Source organism: Phyllobates terribilis, unplaced genomic scaffold (genome assembly GCF_046119375.1).
Source record: "Phyllobates terribilis strain yellow unplaced genomic scaffold, ASM4611937v1 Scaffold_1__5_contigs__length_1240528914, whole genome shotgun sequence".
In the NCBI taxonomy this organism is placed as follows: domain Eukaryota; kingdom Metazoa; phylum Chordata; class Amphibia; order Anura; family Dendrobatidae; genus Phyllobates; species Phyllobates terribilis.
In genome coordinates this window covers 318294060-318303746 of record NW_027362761.1, presented here as the reverse complement: position 1 = coordinate 318303746, position 9687 = coordinate 318294060, and the positions used below count along the sequence as shown (strand labels likewise).

Sequence of the window (9687 nt, the reverse complement as noted above, 5' to 3'; positions counted from 1 at the left end):
CGCTAATAGTTATTTGACTGGAAAATTACAATGACTGCAATTCATATAGGTAATTTGGGAAAATCTGAGAAAATATTATTTGCATAATAATTTGGAACACAGTGTATAGGATTACTATGGGGGTGTATTATACTTTATAGGATGACTATGGGGTGCATTATTCTACTATGGATGACTTGGGATGCATTATACTTTATGGATGACTATGGACTGTGCATTATACTTTATGGAGGACTATGGGATGTGCATTGTACTTTATGGTTCACTATGGGGGTGCATTATAATACATGCATGACTATGGGCTGTGCATTATAATTTATGTAGGATTATGGGCCGTGCATTATACTAAATGGATGACTATGAGCTGTGCAGTATATTATATGGAAGACTATGGGATGCATTATACTATATTTAGGACTATGGGGGTGTATTATACTTCATCTATGGAAACCCATGACTTCTATGTACAACCTTGGTGAGGATGGTTTATTTTCTTCTATGCATTAAAGAACAGTGGCAGAATTGGGGACATATACCAGGATGGAAGATATATATACCACGATGGGGCCCAGGATAAGGGACATATAGCAGAATGGGCGATATATATACCAGGACTGGGCCAGGATGAGGGACATATATACCAGGAAGGAGGGCATATACAGTGGGTACGGAAAGTATTCAGGCCCCTTTACATTTTTCACTCTTTGTTTCATTGCAGCCATTTGGTAAATTCTAAAAAGTAAATTTTTTTTCTCATTAAAGTACACTATGCACCCCATCTTGACTGAAAAAAACGGAAATGTAGAAATTTTTGCAAATTTATTTAAAAATAAAAACTGAAATATCACATGGTCATAAGTATTCAGACCCTTTGCTCAGACACTCATATTTAAGTCACATGCTGTCCATTTTCTTGTGATCCTCCTTGAGATGATTCTACTCCTTCATTGGAGTCCAGCTGTGCACGCAGGGAGGGCTCCGTGTTAAGGACATTACAATGTTTTGTAAGGATTTCCCATATAGTACTCCATTCATGGTTGAAAGTGGAGATATAATGTACTTTGTCACACTTGTCCCTAGATTTATGTGGTTGTCCGTATAGTAGAGAGCTAAAAGACATATGACGTGCCCTCTCATAGCCACGCCTAATAGTACGCCCACTGAATCCGCGTTGTTTAAATCTATTCATGAGGTGAATGGCCTGTTTTTCAAATCGATCAGAGGTGGAGCAGATCCGCCTCACCCTCAGAAACTGTCCGACCAGGACGGCCCCAATCGTAGACCAGTTGTGAGCCGAACTCGCTTGGATCAGGGAATTCACTGGGAATCGACCTCCAGGGCGATGTCCAGAAAATTGATGTTGGATGCATGATATGTGCACGTTAACCTGATTCCACACGAGTTGGAATTCAAGTGAGACATGAATTTGTCAAGCTCCTCCACCATGCCACGCCAAAAAAATAAAATATCGTCAATATACCGGAGCCATGATACGACCAGGTCCGCAGCCCCCGTCTCCTCGCGCCAAAGATCTCCCTCTTCCAAGCCCCGAGGAAGAGGTTGGTGTACGAGGGGGCGCAGGCCGCCCCCATGGCCGTGCTACGTTCCTGCAGGTATACCACATCCTTAAACAAAAAATAATTGATTGGTAAGGGCAAAGTGGAGGAGCTCAAGAAGAAAGTCACAGAAGAGGCAGCCCAAGTCGGAGGCACCAAGGAAGAGCCAGACCGCCGCCAAACCTGACTCGTGGCTAATGCAGGTATACAGGAACTCGACGTCAGCAGTGACCATAAGAGTTCCTGGTTCAACAAAGACGCTGTCAACCCGTTTAAGGACGTCCGTCGTGTCTTTAACGTAAGATGGCAAAGTTTCCACAAAGAGTTTCAAGTAATGGTCAATGTATTTGCAAATTTGTTCTCACAATCCGTCAAGACCAGACACGATCGGACGTCCTGCTGGGTTGATGGCGTCTTTGTGAATTTTTGGCAAAAGGTAAAAAGTGCTGTAAAATAATCAAAGGAGTTAGTGGGTGAAAAGGATAAAGCCGTGCTGAGGACCTCCACCTGTGCCGCCGTAAGAACGTGTGAAGAAAGATTGACAATCAGGAGCCCTCCCTGGGTGCCGCTAACCTGGTTAGTAAGGGGATTTCTTCTATTGGAAGGTCTGGTCTGGACTCTGGATATGGACTGCGCTGAAAGACCTCCATTATCAGTTGTTTTCTGTGAAGATACAGTTGGTTCATCCGCTGAAGAGGAGGAAATAGCTGAGGTTGATCTAGAGCGTGAATAGGGACTGCTCCTGAAACGGGATCTATCTGTCGCATTCTTCCATCTATATGCAGTGTTCGTCTGTTTCTCCCGTAAATCTCTTTGGAACTTCCTAATTTTATTGGTTTGGATGTCTTTGGCCCGTTTTTGGAACTCTATGTCGATGTCCTCGTTAAGTTTTTTCAGGGCATCACTATTCAGCTCTTTTATAAGAGAGACTTGTATGGTTTCGATTTCCACCTCCAGTTCGTCAAGTGTCTTTTGGTTTGTGTCTTTAAGTAGAGACATGAAACCCATAGAGCAAATGTCAGCGTATGATTCCCATTTAGATTTAAATGATTCTTCAAGGGTGGGAAAGGAGGGGAAGATTTGGACATTCAGACCTCTAGGAATACGATTTTTTTCTATATACTTAGAGAGGAATGCGTGATTCCACCAAATATGGGTACGTTTTTTTAAAAGACTTTTACATTTTGTGACATTGTCTTGTGTAGTTGGGTCATCCATTGGTCCACTCATTTCGGTGTCATTGAAAGTAGTATTCAATTGGGAGAACCAGGTGTTGTCCCGGGCTCTAGAATCCATAGCTGGTCTGAGAAACATTGTGAAAAACACAGACAAAATTAATGACAAACAAAAGGCCCACAGCATACTCAAATTAGCAACTCTGCCCTGGAGGGGAAATAAAGGTGCAGGTTGCTAATGAACAACAACTCCTGAAAAGGCATCAAAAAACAAAGAGGAATACTGAGTCTTTTTAAAGGTATAAAACAGGTCGATTTTTATTAATTCACAAGATACAAAAAGGGGGAAGGGGTATATATCATAAATCGAACATTACATGTTCGGCCCTGTCTGAAGTTTTCTAGAGAGCATTTGGATGATCCAGAAGAGTATTGGGAGAATGTCATATGGTCAGATGAAACCAAAGTAGAACTGTTTGGTAGAAACACAACTCGGCGTGTTTGGAGGAGAAAGAATGCTGAGTTGCATGCAAAGAACACCATACCTACTGTGAAGCATGGGGGTGGCAACATCATGCTTTGGCACTGTTTCTCTGCCAAGGGACCAGGATGACTGAACCGTGTACATGAAAGAATGAATGGGGTCATGTATCGTGAGATTTTGATTGCAAACCTCCTTTCATCAGCAAGGGCATTGAAGATGAAACGTGGCTGGGTCTTTCAGCATGACAATGATCCCAAGCACACCGCCAGGGCAACAAAGGAGTGGCTTTGTAAGAAGCATTTCAAGGTCCTGGAGTGGCCTAGCCAGTCTCCAGATCTAAACCCTATAGAAAACCTTTGGAGGGAGTTGAAAGTCCGTGTTGCCCAGCAACAGCCCCAAAACATCACTGCTCTAGAGGAGATCTGCATCAAGGAATGGGCCAACATACCAGCAACAGTGTGTGCCAACCTTGTGAAGACTTACAGAAAAACGTTTGACCTCTGTCATTGCCAACAAAGATATATAACAAAGTATTGAGATGAACTTTTGTAATTGACAAAATACTTATTTTCCACCAAAATTTGAAAAAAAATTCTTTCCAAATCCGACAATATGATTTTCAGGATTTGTTTTCTCATTTTGTCTCTCATAGTTGAGGTCTACCTATGATGTCAATTACAGGCCTCTCTCATCTTTTTAAGTGGGAGAACTTGCACAATTGGTGGCTGACTAAATACTTTTTTTCCCCACTGTATATAATTAACACAGGATGGGGGGGGGGGGTGGAGGTCCAAATCTTGCATCAGGCCCTAAGTACTGTAAAAATTCTGTGGAAGCAGGATTGAAAGGCAATGTCTGACTTTCATTTGTTCATTTTCATAGATTTTTAATTTATTATTACTTTTGTCAGATTCAAGTTATTTCTGTGACCATTGTGGGTTTTTCTTTCATTAAACGAGGGGTACCAACAATTTTGACCACGTGTGAGATGTATATACAGTACAGACCAAAAGTTTGGACACACCATCTCATTTAAAGATTTTTCTGTATTTTCATGACTATGAAAATTGTACATTTACATTGAAGGCATCAAAACTATGAATTAACACATGTGGAATTATATACTTAACAAAAAAAGTGTGAAACAACTGAAAATATGTCTTTTATTCTAGGTTCTTCAAAGTAGCCACCTTTTGTTTTGATGACTGCTTTACACACTCTTGGCATTCTCTTGATGAGCTTCAAGAGGTAGTCACCGGAAATGGTTTTCACTTCCCAGGTGTGCCCTGTGGTGGATACACAGCTGATAGTCCTACTGAATAGACTGTTAGAATTTGTATTATGGCAAGAAAAAAGCAGCTAAGTAAAGAAAAATGAGTGGCCATCATTACTTTAAGAAATGAAGGTCAGTCAGTCCGAAATATTGGGAAAACTTTGAAAGTGTCCCCAAGTGCAGTTGCAAAAACCATCAAGCGCTACAAAGAAATTGGCTCACATGAGGACCGCCCCAGGAAAGGAAGACCAAGAGTCACCTCTGCTTCTGAGGATAAGTTTATCCGAGTCACCAGCCGCAGAAATCGCAGGTTAACAGCAGCTCAGATTAGAGACCAGGTCAATGCCACACAGAGTTCTAGCAGCAGACACATCTCTTCAACAACTGTTAAGAGGAGACTTTGTGTAGCAGGCCTTCATGGTAAAATGGCTGCTAGGAAACCACTGCTAAGGACAGGCAACAAGCAGAAGAGACTTGTTTGGGCTAAAGAACACAAGGAATGGACATTAGACCAGTGGAAATCTGTGCTTTGGTCTGATGAGTCCAAATTTGAGATCTTTGGTTCCAACCACCGTGTCTTTGTGCGACGCAGAAAAGGTGAACGGATGGACTCTACATGCCTGGTTCCCACCATGAAGCATGGAGGAGGAGGTGTGATGGTGTGGGGGTGCTTAGATGGTGACACTGTTGGGGATTTATTCAAAATTGAAGGCATACTGAACCAGCATGGCTACCACAGCATCTTGCAGCGGCATGCTATTCCATCCGGTTTGCGTTTAGTTGGACCATCATTTATTTTTCGACAGGACAATGACCCCAAACACACCTCCAGGCTGTGTAAGGGCTATTTGACCAAGAAGGAGAGTGATGGGGTGCAACGCCAGATGACCTGGCCTCCACAGTCACCAGACCTGAACCCAATCGTGATGGTTTGGGGTGAGCTGGACCGCAGAGTGAAGGCAAAAGGGCCAACAAGTGCTAAGCATCTCTGGGAACTCCTTCAAGATTGTTGGAAGACCATTTCCGGTGACTACCTCTTGAAGCTCTTCAAGATAATGCCAAGAGTGTGCAAAGCAGTCATCAAAGCAAAAGGTGGCTACTTTGAAGAACCTAGAATATAAGACATATTTTCAGCTGTTTCACACTTTTTTGTTAAGTATATAATTCCACATGTGTTAATTCATAGTTTTGATGCCTTCAGTGTGAATGTACAATTTTCATAGTCATGAAAATACAGAAAAATCTTTAAATGAGGTGTGTCCAAACTTTTGGTCTGTACTGTATACACACACACACACACACAGTAGGTTACAATTAATTTTGGACCAGTCAAGGCAAATTTGTATGCGAGGCAGTTTTGCACAGTTTTTTACAAGAGTTGTGTGTAATTTCTTTCCCATGTGGGGTCATTTTAAGGGTCTTTTTATAACTTGACACCACAGGACCCCAGCAAAGGTGTTTGAAATCCACTGTGAACATTAAGTCTAAATGGGCATCTTTTTGTAGGCCATGCCAAATGACCAGTAAGAAAAAACAAACACAAGTTTCGTATCCTCATGCAGGGGAGGAACATATTTTATAATTTAGTGATTGCATGGAATCACAAATTTGAATTCAAGGAGAGAAAACTAAAAGGCCAAGAGACAATCTGTGCCCATATGCGTGTACATTAACCTGTGTAGTAATGCAAATCATGTGCTTTAGAAAGGTTAATATTTCTGCATTTATGCTTTGGTCGACAAAGTCATGTAAGGCAATATCCAATTTTCAAAACTATATTTTCCTTTTTTATTTAAGATAAATCGATGCAGTTTACATCATATACAAGTCTAAAAACATACACAAGCATATCTGGTATGCATGCAATCAGAACAAATACAGGAATAAATGAGGCGCACAAAAGTAAAAACTTTATTTGAAAAAAAAAAAACCTTTTTAATCTATTTTGGCCTTTTTCTCAAGATTCCAACAAAAAGCAAACAGAGAATACCTATAATATATTTCACCAATAGAAAGCCCTTGCTGTTCCCCCTTTTCCACCCACCAAAAAAAATAAATAAAACAAAACAAATTGTCACGATTCCTCCTATCAGGGTGTCTGTTCGCAGTCAATGACAGTTCTGCTGTCCAATCTAGAACAGGGGAGTGCTGAGCTGTCAGTGTCTTGAGTGACAGTTTAGCCATCCAATCAGGACCAGGGTGTGTTGGGGCTTCATCCATGTGTCTCCTGTTCAGAGTAATTACTTGACTACTTAAGGCGCTCTTTCACACGTCAGTATTTCTGGTTCGTGTGGTGACAGTTTCCACACATACTGGAGATACTGACACACATAGACCCATTCAAATGTATGGGTCTTCGCACATGTCAGTGTGTTTCCACAGACCGTGTGTCTATGTGCTCCACATGCTGATGTGTCCATTTTTGGACGACAGCACAGATCACACATACCAATTCAAGTCAATGAGTCCGTGTAAACACGTACCACACACGGATACCATCCGTGTGACAAGTATCGGCGCTTGGGAATCAGCGGTACAGCTTGCGCTGCTCCCAAGCGCCAGGTGCTGAACGCTACCCTCAACATTGTCCCCAGCTGGCGCTGCAATCAGCACCAGCAGGGACAATGATGAGAGTAGTAGTGTCTGCTCCTGCAGTGTCTGACTGTAAAAATAAGAATAAAATAAAAAATCCATATACTCACCTGTCCTAGGTGTCATCCGCTGTAATCCATGCGACCGCTCAGCAGAGGAGCCCGGGAGAATGACTCCTGCAGCGAGTGGCCCCGGAGTTGCGCTCATTGAGTGACAGGACACCGCTCCTGAGCTCAGCGGAGTTCTGGGGCCCGCTTGCTGCAGCGCGCCATTCTCCCTGGCTCCTCTGCTGAGCGGTCACATGGATTACATTCTCTCCGGAACAGTTTATGCTGAATGAAAAAGCACAGCGTCATTAGATTTGTATAAATCCCATCCACATTGCTGGAACTATAAGACGCTGCGCTTTTGAAGCAGCAAAAATATGCAGAGTCAAAAGTTCAACAAAAAAAATCATTGTGGAAATGGAGCTTTATGGTTCAAATGAATGCATGTAAATAGCAGGGAGCTCCTGCACTCATCCATCATGTGATAGGTGACTGGCACAAGTGTTAGACAGATTTCTGTGACAGCCTATTGATCGAAATGGAGCTTGCAGAAAAACATGTGCTTCTCCTTCAAGTCTTCAGGCTGTACATACACACAGGAGCTGGGAGCACACTCAGCTCTGCTGCATCTCACACAGGTGCTGGGAGCACACTCAGCTCTGCTGCATCTCGCACAGGAGCTGGGAGCACACTCAGCTCTGCTGCATCTCACACAGGAGCTGGGAGCACACTCAGCTCTGCTGCATCTCACACAGGAGCTGGGAGCACACTCAGCTCTGCTGCATCTCACACAGGAGCTGGGAGCACACTCAGCTCTGCTGCATCTCACACAGGTGCTGGGAGCACACTCAGCTCTGCTGCATCTCACACAGGTGCTGGGAGCACACTCAGCTCTGCTGCATCTCACACAGGTGCTGGGAGCACACTCAGCTCTGCTGCATCTCACACAGGTGCTGGGAGCACACTCAGCTCTGCTGCATCTCACACAGGTGCTGGGAGCACACTCAGCTCTGCTGCATCTCACACAGGTGCTGGGAGCACACTCAGCTCTGCTGCATCTCACACAGGTGCTGGGAGCACACTCAGCTCTGCTGCATCTCACACAGGTGCTGGGAGCACACTCAGCTCTGCTGCATCTCACACAGGTGCTGGGAGCACACTCAGCTCTGCTGCATCTCACACAGGTGCTGGGAGCACACTCAGCTCTGCTACATACACACAGATGATGGGAGCACACTCAGCTCTGCTACATACACACAGGTGATGGGAGCACACTCAGCTCTGCTACATACACACAGATGATGGGAGCACACTCAGCTCTGCTACATACACACAGGTGATGGGAGCACACTCAGCTCTGCTACATACACACAGGTGATGGGAGCACACTCAGCTCTGCTACATACACACAGGTGATGGGAGCACACTCAGCTCTGCTGCATCTCACACGTGCACAGCCGCACAGTGCAGAGCTCTGCAACCTAACACTATACTATCACCGCAGTGCAGAACATCATGAAGGACCCACCTGATGCCCCCAGCTTGGCTCCTCCCAGTCATGTGACTGATCACATGCTGCTGACATCACGGAAGGTCCTGTTCCCCTGTAGCATGCTGTTCTTCTGCCGGACTGATGGCTGCAGTGATCTGGGGGTCAGTACATGATGTACCGGGGGTCCCCTCTCCTCACACCAGCAACGAGGGACCGTGAGGAGACGGTGACCTGCAGGAGCCGCCACAGAGGGGCAGTGGTGCCCCCCATACCTCCACGTGTACCACTCACAGCTGCTCTCTAATAACTGTCCTGACATAAAGTCACTACATAGAATTACATCCTGCACCACGGAGGAGCTGTCTGTGGTCACTAGTGCCTGCACATCATAGGATCAAGTGTTCAGTCTGATCGAAGGATCCAGTTCTGGTGATCCCCTCCTAGTTATTGAGCCACACACACACACTGCACACAGGTGCCTGAGATCCAGCACACATTGGGTGATCTCCATAGAGAAACATTGGTGGTAGATGGGTATGGGATGGGCTGTACTGGGAGCTCATTGTTATTCTCATCATGTGCAGAAAATTAAGCCCACGGCTCCACTATCAGTATTTGGTCAGTATTCGGTCAGTATTTTTTCTCAGGAGTGGGAGCCAAAACCAGGTGAGGAACAATCAGAGAAAAGGTATAATAGAAACAAGTCACCAATTCTGCATTTATCACCCACTCCTGAGAAAAAATACTGACCGAATACTGATAGTGGGGCCGTGGCCTAATAGTAAAAACAAAGACTGTTCGAATTTACTTATTGTTATTAAAATCCTCAATTCTCAAGAACTTTATGGTTTACTGCTCGTTGCGTAGGTTACCAGACACTGCCGTGGCCTATCAGCAATGGCCGGTCTCCTAGGTAACAAGCACAGCACTTACAATTCTTTCAATAGTAGATGAATAATGAATCATGTTGCATTATATGGTGGTCTGATTCTGATGGAGGAACCTAGGATTGGTGGATGGCAGGACACCACTACATGTAGAAATACACTGGCCCTGATTAGGTCCCTA

At 44.3% G+C, this 9687-nt stretch overlaps 2 protein-coding genes across 3 annotated transcripts in view; one reads left to right on the top strand and one right to left on the bottom strand.

The window, feature by feature from the left end:
• Positions 1-800: 800 nt before the first annotated feature.
• Positions 801-8707, bottom strand: LOC141259435 (uncharacterized). Of its 2 annotated transcripts, none has more exons than XM_073675416.1 (2): positions 8656-8707; positions 801-2854 (listed from the first exon to the last, which is right to left on the bottom strand). In XM_073675416.1, exon 2 carries the CDS (start codon positions 2850-2852, stop codon positions 1884-1886), a length of 969 nt encoding a protein of 322 aa, XP_073531517.1. In that variant the 5' UTR covers positions 2853-2854; positions 8656-8707; the 3' UTR covers positions 801-1883. The 2 variants fall into 2 exon arrangements, with proteins under 2 accessions (XP_073531517.1, XP_073531508.1); XM_073675407.1 differs by having other exon boundaries at positions 801-2859; positions 8656-8701.
• The window catches only part of GNB1L (G protein subunit beta 1 like), a 42663-nt gene continuing 41660 nt past the window's right edge, over positions 8685-9687 (top strand). The window contains exon 1 of the mRNA XM_073675395.1: positions 8685-8780. Coding sequence (XP_073531496.1) covers positions 8700-8780 — 81 coding nt within the window. The 5' untranslated portion in view covers positions 8685-8699. The remainder of the gene's footprint in view (positions 8781-9687) is intronic.

Excerpts from the sequence above, each read along its gene's own strand:
- LOC141259435 (XM_073675407.1), bottom strand. The coding sequence starts at position 8,687 with ATGACTGGGAGGAGCCAAGCTGGGGGCATCAG. Across the intron at positions 2,860-8,655 it reads AGCCAAGCTGGGGGCATCAG|ACCAGCTATGGATTCTAGAG; the intron begins GTGGGTCCTTCA and ends AATGTTTCTCAG.